This window comes from Camelus bactrianus, chromosome 2 (assembly GCF_048773025.1).
Source record: "Camelus bactrianus isolate YW-2024 breed Bactrian camel chromosome 2, ASM4877302v1, whole genome shotgun sequence".
Lineage (NCBI taxonomy): Eukaryota > Metazoa > Chordata > Mammalia > Artiodactyla > Camelidae > Camelus > Camelus bactrianus.
The window spans coordinates 96004928-96020095 of NC_133540.1; the positions used below are offsets into that span (position 1 = coordinate 96004928).

The window sequence follows — 15168 nt, forward strand, 5'->3', positions numbered from 1 at the left end:
AAATGAATGACTGGGCAAAAAGAATATGCAAGCTATTAAGCTAAATTTCCCTTTGCAAATGAAAAAAAAATCAGTACTTTAGTTTATCAATCAGTTCCTTGTGGGTTTGGTTTTCACAAATCATTTCTCTAACAACAGATCACGCTTGCCAGCTCTAATTATTTTTTTCCAATACCCATAGGGAAAAAGTTAAATGTGAAAATGAACAGGAAAGAAGTATACAAAAGCCCACGAAAATACCAGGTGACATCATTTACCCAACAGAAAAGGATCATATAAATAGATAGTTGAAAGAGGTTTATTTTACAAGGTAAAAAATGAAACCTGCCTCTCAGTAGTACAATCCTCAAAAATTCTAATTTTTATACTCAGCAGTATGTTTCAGGAAATATATTTTATAAATTCTGGCATTTAATGATACTAATTTTTGAGCCACTGAACCATATTTCAGGAAAAAATATAAAATAATTGATATTAAAGTATTGTTTATCAGTTCCTTTTCTTTATTATTAATTTCTTTCTTTTTTTTTCTGAACTGATAATGTAGCATTGTATCTGATTACAGTAAATTTTCCTTCCTTTCAACATAGTGAAAATTTGCATAATGATGAAATATTTAAATGGTTAAATCCTTTGCTATTTATTTTAATTCAAATCCAGCATATTATTATATATATTCAGAACTCAAACTGTTCATCTTCATCTAAACCTTCAATTAAATTCCACAATGCAAACCTCCTGGCACTCAAGCCACAGTTCATGTTTATTCAACTGCGCCTGTGTCTTGAAAAAGTGTTGAAGTTTGGGGGTTTTCTGGTGAGACTCCACATTCTGACATCACCTTGGCCATGTCAGTGATTGGCTGTGGGAAGACGAAGAGGAGTTTATAGCCGGTAAGAGCAAGTGAATGAGTGAGTGAGAGAGCAGAGGAAGTATTCAATCTGGGTCACTCACTCCTAGGAGCCTGCCTTCTCACTCCAGGACTGCAAAGGGGTAAGATTTATTCTGACAACTTCATTATCTTCAAATCAAATACATCACATTTTACATCTCTGGACTTAGTTTTGAATTTTTAATTTAAATGTAGATATTAACACACTGTATAGAATTGCTATGTAATTTAAAACATCATTAAACTTACTACCTCAGATTTTGGATTCTTTCCAAAACTCTCAGTTTATTAACCTATACATGTAAATAAGTTCTTATCATGTACATAAACTAGAAAATTATGCTTCCTACTTTCCACCTCTGCACCCCAGACATAACTGTGTTTACTTATTCTGGTTCAAATTCAAAACAGCCTGACGGAAATACTATTTTGCATTTACAAATCTGCCTCGATATATGCTGAATTCTCTGTCAATTATGCCTAATCTGTACTTCAATTATAAGCAATATCTTGTCAATATGTTATATATTCAGTTTCAGCGTGTTAATATCCTATAGCTCTAAAATCAGAATGGAAAAGTGTACAGTACTAGGGAAATGAATAATGTTTTTAGTTTATCATACTCCTCCCAATAAAAACTTGCAATTAGATTCTCAAAACAATTCTTTAAGAATGTTTGAATTGTTGTCTGGGTTAGTAGTGGGCACTGTGAGGTCTTTGCTTTTGATGAATCACAAAGTAAATAAAATGAGATTTATGTAGGCAGCCAATTTCTGCCTACAAGAATCCTTTGGTTCTCTTTATACTATTCCTGGTATGTTTTTATGTAGTTGTTTTTATGGTTTGTTATGAGAAATTTTATACTCGGAACTCTTTCTACAGTTCCATGTATTTAAGTTTTTAGCTCTTTAAGATATTGTAATTATTCCAACCTTTTTCATAAAACTGCAGAGCAGTAGTCTTCCTGCTTGTTGTGGGCTGCATCACAGGTGGCCAAGTTCCAAATGTTATTCAGAGCGCCCCAGCAGCAATGAAAGCTTTTTAACCAGATGGGCCCCCTTGAGGGGCAAAGCCTCTTTCTCCCCGTGTGCCCACCAGAAACTTTTACCAAAGTAGATGGGACTGTAAGCAAGTTTGTAGGCATCAAAATCAAAAGACCTACCCGGCCGCAGATAAAGTATAAATGAGTACCCAAGACAGCTTCTCCAGGCCTTAAGCCATACTCTGCTTAATGTTTAGAGTCAGACACTCAAAAGGAGGCAATAAATCTTGGCTAATGATGATAAAATGCAAAATCTAGCTTCAGGGTATAGTATATGACATGGGTTTCATGCATTTTAAATATTGCTTTTCCTAGTATGTTTATGGGGAAATATTGCTTCTAAAACGTTGCCAAAGCTGTCACTCTGGAGGAGAGAGTGCTCTCAGTTAAATGTGTTTCTCAATGCAAGTGCTGGGTGTTAGCGGCTTTCAGCTACGTTTGTTCAACTTCTATTCAAATAGGATTTCATCAAAGGGAATAAAATTAAGATAGGCTTTCCCTATCGCTCTCCTTTTACCTCTGAGGAATCTATGTGGAGCTGAGATCTTTGAAGGCTCAAACCCCAGGAATGACCACAAACTTTTCCTATTCTGAGAGCGGCATCTTTAATTCTTCCGTAGAACTGAAGTCTCCATCATGGCTCCAACCCTGACCTTGGAGAGCCCCACATTCATTCCACAAAAATCTCCCCCACTTATGATGGAAAGCTTAAATGGAGCTGGAGAACAATGTAACTTGAGGGCATTTGCCTCTAGTACCCCAAGATGAACTCTGATATCTCGTCTCACAGAGTCATCCTTAAACATGGATACTGGGTACCACGTTATGAGAATAATATTTCATATATCATGGATCTTTGCACACACTTAAACAATATCAAGTATTCTAAGATATTCATTGGATAATGGCACCTAGTCTCCACTTTACAAATGAATTTTTAGTTCAAAAGCTATATAGAAGCTGGAAACTGCCTCTAGGATAATCAGCATAAAAGCTATCATTTGAATGTATTCAGTTTTTGCTTCGTTTTTCGTGTAAACAAAACAAACAGATGACATGACCACACTGCTGATGTTCCCGTGTCAATATTAGGAGACCTCCTTGCCCTACTGTGAAGGATTCAAAGCACTCAAGCCCCTGGCAGTGACGAAATGGCCTTCCACTGACAAGTCAGAGTGGAGAGGTTAAAACCAAATATGGAACTCACCATTATTCAAATAGATGGGTAAAGTCAGCCTTCCACCACTCAAATAGAAGGAAAAATGCTAGAGCAAAAGCAGAAATTTTTTCTAATTAGTCAAAACCATAACTGGACAAAAATGAAAATAAATTAAATACTTCATCTCCTAGTATGAGCAAAAAAGTTACACTCTTAGTTTTACGCATTAATTTTACCACCTCATTAATTCCAGAAGCAATCACCAAGATGAAGACGGCTTTAATTTTGCTCAGCATTTTGGGAATGGCCTGTGCTTTCTCAGTAAGTTCTTTATTAAAAAAACATAGAGTTATTTCCAATTTTGTCTTTCTATATTTAAGAGAGAATATGTACTAATTAAATGCTCTTTTAAACAGATGAAAAATTTGCATCAAAGAGCCAAATTAGAGGATTCTGAAGAAAATGGGGTAATTCATTTTTTACATACTTCCTTGGCTTGACTACATTTACCTAGATTTACTGCACATGAAACATGAATCTATCATTTATTGTGTTTATGCAGGTCTTTAAGTACCGGCCCCGATATTATCTTTACAAGCATGCCTACTTTTATCCTCCTCTAAAACGATTTCCAGTTCAGGTAAGTATAAAAATTAATTTTCCTTCCCACCCATTACAATTAAAAGGGAATCAAATTTAAGTATGAAACACCTAAATTCAACTCTCACTAAAATTCAGCCAGGAAGATCACCTACTATAAACAGTTTGTTTTTAATATAATAAAATAAAATGTATTCCTAAGTTTTCTTTTAAAGCAGAGGTACACACACACACAGCAAACTCATTTGGGTTCAGGCTAGAATGATATAATTAAAGCAAACACCATAGCACACTGAGTTCAGGTATTTTTGGCTAATTCACCAACAAAAGTGGACAATTTTATCAATAGTTAACAATTAGGTCAGTGATAAGGCCACTAACTGCCATACTATAGTTGTCATATAGCTGTTTTACTGTCATATAGCTATTTCACACTGAATAATTTAGAGTCCTTTAAGAAGGACTTAAGAAGAAAAAATTGACTCATGAACAGCAGACACCATTAAAATAAAAATTCCTGACAATCAATGGCTTGCTGAAGATTTTCCCAGACTTTGACTTGTGTGGTTCACTAGAACAATACATCACGTGTTGGAGCATTACTCTAGTGGAAATGTCACTCGAGAACTGCACAGGAAAGAGAGAAATTCATGAAGTGAACTGAAAAGCTTGTGAGAAAGGCAAAACATCCTCAAAATTTGTAAACAAACAAACAAAAAATAACTACACACTAAAAATAAGAGTTTCTGTTTTTACTGGGTTACCTGTGAAGAGGGTTCTGAAAACTGGAGGGTGTGGTGCTGATCTTAAATAGACAACAAGCCAGAATTGTGCTATTTTTATTACTACACAGTTTGGGTTCAGGGCACCAATTATGCACCATCTGACCCAGGACTCCTGAGACATGAAAAGCAGTCAGGATGCTGAAAACGGTGCCTCAGCACAGTGGCTTGGCATAGCATCTTACCATATGTTGGGCTAACCCATCTCTAACTCATACAGTGATAGAAAATGATCATCTTAAAGTATTTCTAGCACCATAATAATTATGGGGAATGTGTGTGGCCACAGAAATATGAGCACAAATGATACAAAGGTTGGGGGCTTTCAGAATTGCCTTCCATTACTTGGTTTGCCCACAAATAAACAGTGCTCATTTGAAGCTTTGTTGTCTTTCTTAAACGAAATGGAAATGACAATAAATTTAAGTTTCTGATTACCCCCTCAACTTTTCTAAAATATCATATACTTAGAGATATTCCCACCTAGAAACTTTTATAGATACAGATGTGTGGCCCAGTGCAAATGTCTGTAGAGAAAGGATATTAGGAGAAGTTATATTTTTCCTTACTGATAGACCCAAAGCTCACAGATTCTTGAGGAGATCTTTAATACACAAAATTTCCACAGATCATATGCAGACAGGTCTACCTCAACCAATGTAGAATCTGTAAATAAGAGAGCTGTTTTCAGGTAGAATCCAATAACACGTATCTCCCAATCCAACAGTCTGATCTAGTGTTTATGATCTGTTGTCTTACTTTACAAAGTTTGATTTCTAAGGTTTCTCCCCTTATGTGTCTACTTTTATGTTTCCATAGCTCTTTATTATTTATTTTCTTAAGCCTTGTTAAGTATTTAGTGCCCAAATTCTCACCCCAAAATGCATTAAGCTTCATTGGCTTTAAAATTCATATTTTATCCAAACAAATAGAAGCAGTTCCAACAGAACCTTATGCTTTATTCACCTCTGGGCTAGGGAAGGCACAACCATTAAGGTCTTGGCAGTGGAAGAGCAGGTCTAATTATTCTCTTTTCCACCCAAGGTTATTCTTGGCTCCAGGGCACAAGCATTCCCTTTCCCTGGGCGGATGGTGTGGCCACCTGAAGAATGAGCCCAAGGCGGGGAGCCCTGAGCAGGGTTGGGACAGAAGTGTTTTCTCTGATCTCTGACCCTAAGGTCCTTCTGCAGTTGTATTTTCTAAGATCCAGGGTACTTAAATGAGTCACCAGAATCAAAGATAAATCTGCAGGACAGAAAATGACAGAATCTTAAGTTGGGTATCTACTTGTATACTTAGTGTCATTAAGAAGTGGTTGCAGAAAAGGAAGGAAAATCTAATTTGGGCCAACATTGGGACAGATGAAGCATCTCCACTACTGTCTTAAAGGCTCAGATAACAGATGTTTAGATATACATTTCCTTTTAAAAAGTAGCAAAGTTCATTAACTTACAATTTTATTTTTATATACAGACTTTAATTTATTCTCATTCAATATTGAGCTTTTTAGAGAAATAGTACTCATACATTTCTTATGTGAGTAGATGAATTTTCCTCTTATATAACTATATATATATCCACACACACATACACTTCATTGAGGGATTAGCTTTAATTAGATTAAAATATACTAAAAATTACACGCGAATTTAATTTCAAGTCAAATTCCAATTTAAGTTCACCAGGAGAACTCATTATTTAAGAAAATCATCCAGTAACAACTTATATTTTATGATAAGCTTAGTCCTCACTTCATTCATATAATCATAAAGAAAATAAAACAATGAGATCTATGTCTTAGCCCAAGATTTGTCTTGAACTGATTGGAGAAGTCACAACTATTGTGGATTTCAGATTCCTTCTCTGTAAAATCAAGAAATTGGACCAGATAATCCTCTTGTTCTCTCAGAGCTAAGCCACACTGTGATTCATTGCTCTAGTTTTCACATAGAATATGTTTCAACATATTGTTAATGCTTTCGAGGTTGAAAATGGAGCATTTCAATGCATATCTTGATCACTGTAAGATGCCCTTCTCTCTAACCTCATTTTATTTATGTCCAATCCCCTCATATCTTTCTCACAGCAGCATGAGGACTATCCTAAGTAAATAAATGTATGTACATATATATTCATACACATATGGATTCATGTATACGTATTTTTTTTAGAGCAGCAGTGACTCATCTGAAGAAAACGCAGATGGTGATAGCTCAGAAGAGGAGGAAGAAGAGGTAAGGAATTTCTGCAGGTTTTTTCATAACCAGGCAGCACAAAAAACAAATAGGAAACTAGTCTCCTGTACTCCAGACTCAGCAAATAACCATCGCCAGCTTACCAACTGCCCACAGTCTTCTATTTTGGACAAATGGAATGTTATTTAAATTAAAACTAACTAAAATGACCTGTTTAAAACACTATTGCAGTTTGGGGTTAAAGTTACCTGTTCGTGGTACACAAATACAAAAGTGTCTCTATTTTAAGTGGAAGAAATATAAATTCTGATCAAAAAAAGAAGTGTTATTTATATTTAGGTGGATTGAGCATGATAGTAAAAGACAAATACACAATAATCCTAAACTCAGCACAATACTTGTTTTAAGGACTAAACTTGAAAAATTCAATTTAATAAGTGGGTAGTATATGAAAGCTAATCTTACATCCTCTACAATGTTATTGTGATTCATCTGCCTTTCTGGACTCATAAAGTAGTTCTTTTCTACTTGTTCTTCCTAATTGGAATTTCATGTCTTTTTGCCTAATAATAAAATTCATGTTTTCATAGAAATGGAAATAATCAAGATGTACAGATACCTTACTATACAGTACTACAAATTAGTGTCGTTTGTGGCTAAAATTCATCCATATAACTTGGAAATTGTGCTAACGTGTTTATAACTGACACTCTTGCCCATGGAAACATACTAATTAGGTACATTTTTCTGGATAGTCAATTATAGCCACCCACTGGTTTAGGAACCTTCTAAATTCAGGTATTCTTAGATGCTATTTATGAAGGGACAATGACAGTCCAAATGGATCATGGGTAAACGTCTACTGTCCTGAAAACAAAGTGGTGTGGGAAGTTTAAAAGTGACAAATAATTAGTTTGATATTTTTAAAAACCATTTTATGTTACTTTTAGTAACATTTTCAGTACCATAATTTACCCCAATAGCTTTTAAAGGAAGACCTTACAAGAATGTTGTCAGTACCAAGAAAAATGCCACCTACTAAATCCCACAAAATTTTGCCTGGAGTTCCACATAATAATCTTACTCAAGAGCTAAACTAGGGTAATCCATTTCACTACAGCTGTTTGCCGTACAATGACTGCAAAATTGCCTTGCCAGCTAGACTTCCCAACTAGACTGCGTACCTTTTGGCACTGGTTCTTCATTTGTTGTGATGGTGGACTCTGATGAAATCCCACATACTTAATATTTTGCCAACAATCTCTGAACATTTATGGTCCTCCCAGCACTCATCTGCAAACTGCATGACCCAGGAGACTAGAGACCTCGGGTTACAATCCCTGCTTTGAGGAGGAGCAGTGCTGTACCCTCACTGCCTCGCCCAGTTTCTTGTACACATATAGTGCCCGGTAAATGTTTGCTGGTTTGGTTTTGAAACTTCAGAGGGCACTTATTAAATGCTCCAAAGACCATTTATTCAAAGTGATAACAGAAAACCAAATGAATAAAACTGGGAATTGCCCATCCTGAAGAGAGTTTAAAACCTCTCTGTTTCACCATTTCTTCCCTAAAATTTCATTGGCAATTCAGGTTAAATAGAGTCCCTAAGAATTATAGTCCCATGAGAAGGTGCTTAGGCATATTTTCTATTTAAAGATAATACATTTTTCCTACTCCTAAATTATTCAGTTTCACTTTTTAAAAACTTTTATTGAAATATAATGTACCTAATAACACAATTATCATAAGTGTACAGATGACTGAAATTTCAAAAATTGAACACTCAAGAGTAACCGGCCCCCGTATAAAAAAAGCAGCACATGCTTTGTGCTCCATTGCATTCATTAACCATCCCCACCACAGGCAACTGCTATGTTGACTCCTAAAAGGTAGATTGCTCTTGACTCTTTTTGTGTTATACATGGAATCGCTCAGCGCCTACTCTTCTGCGTGTGGCCTCTTCCACTCTCAGCTTCAGCGGTTGACCCATTTGGTTCTATAGCTGTAAATCGTTCATTCTCATTGTGAGTGTTTTATTATGCAAATGTACCACAATGTGTTATTCTTCTGTTGATGGGCATCTGGGGAGTTTTCAGGTCTGGGCTATGACAGAAAAGCACTTCTGTGAACATTTTAGTCCTCCTTCTTGGTGAACATATGAAATGTCCACACTTCAAACAGTCTGCTTATGTTCAACCTGACGAGATGCGACCAAACAGTTTCCCAAAGCTGATACACTGATGTAAACTCCCACCATCTGCATACGCGCCTTACGGTGGCTCTGCATTCTCACCAACGCTTGTTCCTTTCAGTATTTTTAGCCATTCTAGGGGGCTAATAACACTTTCTAAGCACACATTATTGCTGATTTGTCTATTCAAAAAGATATATAAGGCCTAATACCCATCAAAAGACTGACCTATTTTCCTTTTTAACTCACTGCAGCAGGACATCATTAAATAAAGTACTAGGACAAGAGAGGGTGTCATAGGAGAAAACGTAGAATCCTATTAGTTGGGAGTTCAGGACTGCAGTCATGACTCAGCCGCAAATGAACTGCCATCTCTTTGACCTCATCCAAGTCATTTATCCCATTGGACTTCAGGTTTTTCATGGAGTAAGAGCGCAGGACCCAGCCTGTATCTTCTCCTTCTCTAAGCATCTTTCTGCCTTCTCCCCCGAAAAGGTTAGCCTGTTGGACTAAAGCATATAAACATGAAAAAAACAAATAAACAGTATGGTGTTTGTGGGATATTTGACACAATTAGCTTGGAGACTGTTTTGGGGTGGACTCTACTACTCCCAAGAGTTCATTGAAAACAGTGGAATTACAAACCTAGAGAAACAAACACAGTCTTCTTTAGTTACTTTGTTTTAGTAATAAGGTAGGCTAAATCTGGGTTTTGTTTGTTTTTAAAGTCTTAAAATATAGGCTGCCTAGTTTAAAGTTATCCTAACATCACCATCCTTTAAAAGTACACTGAAATAAATTCAACTTTCTAGTACTCATTTAAAGTAAGTAAATTCTTTGTATGAATTCCTGACTTTAAATATTAGCAATGAATTACATTGGGAAATTAATTCAATCAACAATTGCCTAACAACATGGAGTAAAGGCAAAAGAATAAAATGTTAAAGATGATAGTAACATTCAGTTGAGGAGTGGTAATTTTTTTTAAAAAATCTTCATGCAATAACATAATAATATCACTAAGGATTTCTTGATGTGTTTAGTTTCTTCATTGCACAGAAAAATTGTATGTCAAATGCCTGAAATCTTTTGAATACTTCACACAGCACAGAACTGGCTTATATATCGGCAGATGGATTTTGAATTTAATATATCTTTTTTTTTCTTTAAAAGCTCCTGAAAATAAATGAAATACATTCACTTCTTTTTGGTAGAAAATAAGACATGCAATCAATTTGTTTGAAGACAGGGGTTTCTATAAAAAATCCCTTCCTGAAAAAATAGCCTAGGTGTAGTGTAGACAATTCACATAAATCCTAATCATCATCGAAACTGTCCTGGTGTAATAGAAAGGCTCAGCTTTTTTTAGTTAGAAAGATACAGTTTCATCACTTAGTATGAGACTTTGAACACGTTATTTAACTTATCTGAGTTCACTTTCCTTTTCTAAAGAGTGTGAGTAATAATTCTACCTTACAAGGCTGCTAAAAGGAATAAAAAATAGGTATAAAGTTCTCAGCTGATTTGTCAGCAAATACAATAATTAACGTACTATCATGTCATGTAGTTATTAACAAGACTTCAAGGGCCTAAGCCATGTATGGTATGACACCATACAGTCAGATACGCTGAAACTATTACACAAATATTTTTGAAATGATTAAATACAACTTAGAAATATCTAAAACACACTACAGTGAAGTAAATACGATGAGAAAACGGAACTGAGTTCTGAGAAGTGAAAGGTGCAAACGGCGTAAGAGGAAGCAGAATTGTAACATCGGGTGAGAAACTGGCTGAGGGATATGGAGCATTTTTCCAGTAATGGTTCATGATTCCAGCAAATCTTGAGTTATCTTCTGGCTAAAATAACTTTTCTTGCTCTGGACATTTCCCCCAGGAGACTTCAAATGAGGAAGAAAACAATGAAGAGAATGAAGATTCTGATGCAAATGAAGACGAAGATTCTGAGGCTGAGAACGCCACCCTTTCCACTACCACGCTTGGCTATGGAGAGGAGATCACACCTGGAACTGGGAATATAGGTCTGGCTGGCATCCAACTTCCCAAGAAGGTAACAACTCCTCCAAAATGTTGAATCTGACCTCATTTCTTTACTGAAGTCTGAGGTTATCCTGACACTATACACAGAGTATTTTATACTATCTTCGTTAATTCGTGAAAAAGTAAGAACAGGTACAACGCCCTTATTTACAAATAAGAAAGATCTTCTTCCAGGCAAGTCCTCTCCCCATGTTGTTACACTGACTTTCAGCACTATCACAGAACACTAAGGACGGGCACTGTAGCAAAGGATATAAGGTCCCGAGAGATGCCATTGCATGTCAGGGGAGAGGATTCCGAGACAGAGAAAGTGAGCAGCAAAGCTATAGAAAGCATCTCCCACAGAGAAGACGTACTTACCAGGTTTCTTTCTCTCTGCCAAAACCCAATGATAACAGCACTGATTCAGAATTTTTCACACCCCTCCCCCCACTAATTCTTTTGTAAGTTTAATCGGCTTCAGTTCAAAAGTCCACATAGAGCAAGGCTGACAGCACAGCCTGTGTTGGACAAAGTATGGCCTTAAGTTCTCTGTTTTACACACCTAGATTTGGATTCTTTCAAACTTTTTCTTACAGGCTGGGAATATAGGAAAGAAGGCTACAAAAGAGGAGGAAAGTGATGAAGAAGAGGAGGAAGAGGAAGAAAATGAAAACGAAGAAAATGAAGCAGAAGTGGACGATAATGAGCAAGTCACCAACGGCACCAGCACCAACAGCACAGAGGTGGACTCTGGCAACGGCAGCAGCGGTGGGGACCGTGGAGAGGAAGAGGGCGTCACTGACGCCAGCGCCAAAGGAACCACAGTGGCTGGAGGGCAGGGCAACGGTGGCTCTAAGGTCACCACCTCTCCAAATGGCAGGTTTGTGCCTACGCCTCCACCCGGGGAGGTCCATGGGACCACCCCGCCCCCAGCTGGGAAAACCACCACCCCTGGATACGAGGAGTACGAACAAACAGGCACCAGTGAGTATGACACTGGATATGAAATCTACGAAAATGAGAATGGGGACCCACGTGGGGACAATTTCCGAGCCTATGAGGATGAGTACAGCTACTACAAAGGGCGTGGCTACGACAGCTATGACGGTCAAGATTACTCCTACCACCAGTGAGGGCCCAGACCGGGGCGGACTCACCCGCGCTGGCGTCATGCGTGGCTACCGTTTTCCAAGTTCAACTCAGGAAGGTGCAATACAACAAATGTGCATATTATAACGTGGAATGGTGCTGCTGTTCCAAAGTGGCTCTCTGCAGTTGCTTCTGCAGGTGATGGGCTTCCTGTTGCTTTTCCCTGGTATGTTATTGAAAGGTTGTAAATCAGGGTCGTTGGTCAAGTGGTAAACCAGTGCATGAGACCGAGTGAGACTGAATGTTTTGAGGTTGTAGTTCTATAAATAGTATTTTAATGTGTTTGCACTAACTGCTAAAACATACTCTTTGTGCAAGAAGTGCTTCTTAGAAGAGATTCACTGACATTATTAGTAACACTGTATACAATAAATGTGTAGTTCTTTAATCACGTTACCTAACCATCACTGTATATTAGGTTTAATAATCATCCTCATGTATTTTTATGTGACCTGTATGTATATTCTATCAATGGGTTTTATCACAAATAAAAATGCAATCCTTCAAATGTGTTATAATTAAGAAGAAAAATGAGAGATTTAGAACTGAAAAAGGTGAGACCAGTGGGAGGACAATTCAGCTAAAGGATGGAAGCTTATTTCCACTACGGTTTAAAACTCAGAAGGACTGAGCCATTTTCTCATGGATAGGTCAACATAACTAAGATTATGACATGCTTGTGGGCCGGGTCCACCATGCATATTGGGGGAATAAATGGCTTTTATTGGTGTTGCCAAATTTGACAAATAAAAATGTAGGATGCCTAGTGAAGTTTGAATTTCAGATAAACAATGAATAATGTTTTAGTATACATATGCTCCATGCAGTATCTGGCCTTTGTGAAGTATTGGGGACATACTTCTGCTAAATTAAGGATTCACTGCCTAAAATTCAAGTTTGACTGAATGTCCTGTGGTATACCTGGCAACCCTACTCCTATTTGATTTGGTTTTAGGTGGAAGAGAGATGGGATGGGGTAGAAAACTCTTACACATACACATCAACTCATCATCTCCTAACTTTTTACTTTGAAAAATACCAAGCCTTCGGGAAAGTTAGAAGACGAGGATGTGAGCATGTAGATTCACCCGTGGTGAACCTTTTGCCGTATTTACATGATCACTTTCCATTTCTGTGTGCCTCTCTTCATCTTCATCTACTTCTTTGCCAAACCATTAACGATTGAAGACATCATGGCATCACAATGCTTCACCCCTCAGTACTTCAGCACTTAGCATTAGAACAAGGAATTCTCCTACAGAGCCACCATATCATTCTCATTCTCAAGAAATTTCACATAAATAGGATAATATTTTCTAATATACAGTCCTTACTAAAAATTTCCCAGGTATTCCAACAATGTCACTTACTGCTAACTCATTTAATCCTCACAAAACTCTGTCAGGTAGGTACTATTATTCTCCATGTTATTGATGAAGGGACCAAGGCATGAAGAGGTTAAGCAGCTGGCACCAGGTCACAACAGCAAAGCTGAGGTTAAAACAGAGGCAGACTGGCTTTAGAATCTGTTCTCTTGACCGTTGGCATATATATTCGTCAGGAATGGACGTTGAGCCAGGAGTGGGCAGGAAGTCTCTAATGATGAGAACATTGCTGAAAAATAAGCCTCGTCCTCTATCACAATTTTCTATGCCAGCTGTGTTTCTATACCAGCTGTGTTTTATGACTTGAGCTCTAAAGAAAATTTTCAAAGCAAAGATCCTCTGATATTTTTGGTGTACCTTTCTGTATAGACTGCTTGGCATTGTGCAAGTGCATGAGCTCTGGAGTTAGGTGAGCTTGAATAATGGTGCTACTGAGAGTAAATGAATTTTCTTTCCCACTCTTTGTTCCCGCATCTCCTACATAAGGAGTGTATGCAGCAGCTTGCTGTTCAGAGTCTGACATGTTATGAGCTGTTCAGCGCATCACATCTCTCCTCTCCAGCCCCTTCTTTTCCATCTTAATACTTAGGTGCAGCTGATTGTAACAGAATTACCTGGCCATAAAAATTGTCTTTTGGGAATTCACAGAACATTTCCCCCTTGTCCTAATGCATCTTTGTAAGCAAAAGCTTTTGATGAGATGGAGGCCTTGGGAACAACATGACAAATACTATATATTAGGCAATATAGATAATCTGTACTGTTTATCTGTGACATTGTCACAGACTATCTCAATATAGGATACAATCATCAAATCTTAGATTTAGGAAGGATGTCTGAGCTCTCTGAACTTTATCAATATTTTGAAGTTACTCATTTTTATATAGCAAAATCAGTTAATTTTATTATTATTATTATTATTATTATTATTATTATTATTATTATTATTATTATTATTTGCTTTTAACCTGTAATGTGGGCATCCACTCCCCAGTATCCTAGCTCAGGGATTTGAGCTCGTTTACTTCAGTCCCTGAGCGTGGAATGGTAACTATTCTCTACCATTGCTCCAAGCATCTAGGAGTCTCCTTTATAGGAGTGGCTCTTTTTAAAAGGAGAACTGTGCCAAGGCATTCACTTGGGGGTATGCAATGGAAGCAGAGGAAAGATTTACAGCTTAGTCTGGACACCAGCACAAATGGGTACTCAGATGGTGAGGCCCGTGGACCACCAACTCCCCAGGGCCTAGATGGAGGCAACGTGACATTCCTGGATGAAGACTGAGGGATGGGATGATGAGGGCTATGATTGAACTCTGCCCCTAGGCACCCTAACGCTGCCCCTCCCAGTTCTCTCAGCCATGTCATGCCGTATCTTCTGCATGGAAGCATCCTCTTGAAATACTTTTCCTACTTAGAACTAGAGTTCCAGTCTCTTCCTGCCATTCTAGCCAGCTAGCCTCCCTGGCCTCTTGCTCCAAATTCCCTTTGACCTTCCCCAGCAGAACTCCCTCTTCTGTAATCTCTCATAGCATCCATTGATGGCCTATCTGGAAGAAACTTGACAAGAATTCAGATTATTAGAAAAGAAAGGGGAACATTTTTATTCTTCCCAGAGAAAGATAATCCTTCCCCCAAGAATGAATCAAATGACTCCTTCTCCCCCCTTTAAATGGAGAAGAGATAAAAAGTGAAATAAACTATGCTTATGTTGAGGGTGGTGGAGGT

At 37.6% G+C, this 15168-nt stretch overlaps 1 protein-coding gene across 1 annotated transcript; it reads left to right on the forward strand.

The window, feature by feature from the left end:
• The first annotated feature begins 3207 nt into the window (after positions 1-3207).
• On the forward strand, positions 3208-12951 carry IBSP (integrin binding sialoprotein). The gene is made up of 6 exons (XM_010966142.3): positions 3208-3414; positions 3510-3560; positions 3656-3733; positions 6647-6709; positions 10762-10935; positions 11504-12951. The coding sequence occupies exons 1-6, from the start codon at positions 3286-3288 to the stop codon at positions 12038-12040; spliced, it is 1032 nt and encodes a 343-aa protein (XP_010964444.2). The 5' UTR covers positions 3208-3285; the 3' UTR covers positions 12041-12951.
• Positions 12952-15168: the final 2217 nt, after the last annotated feature.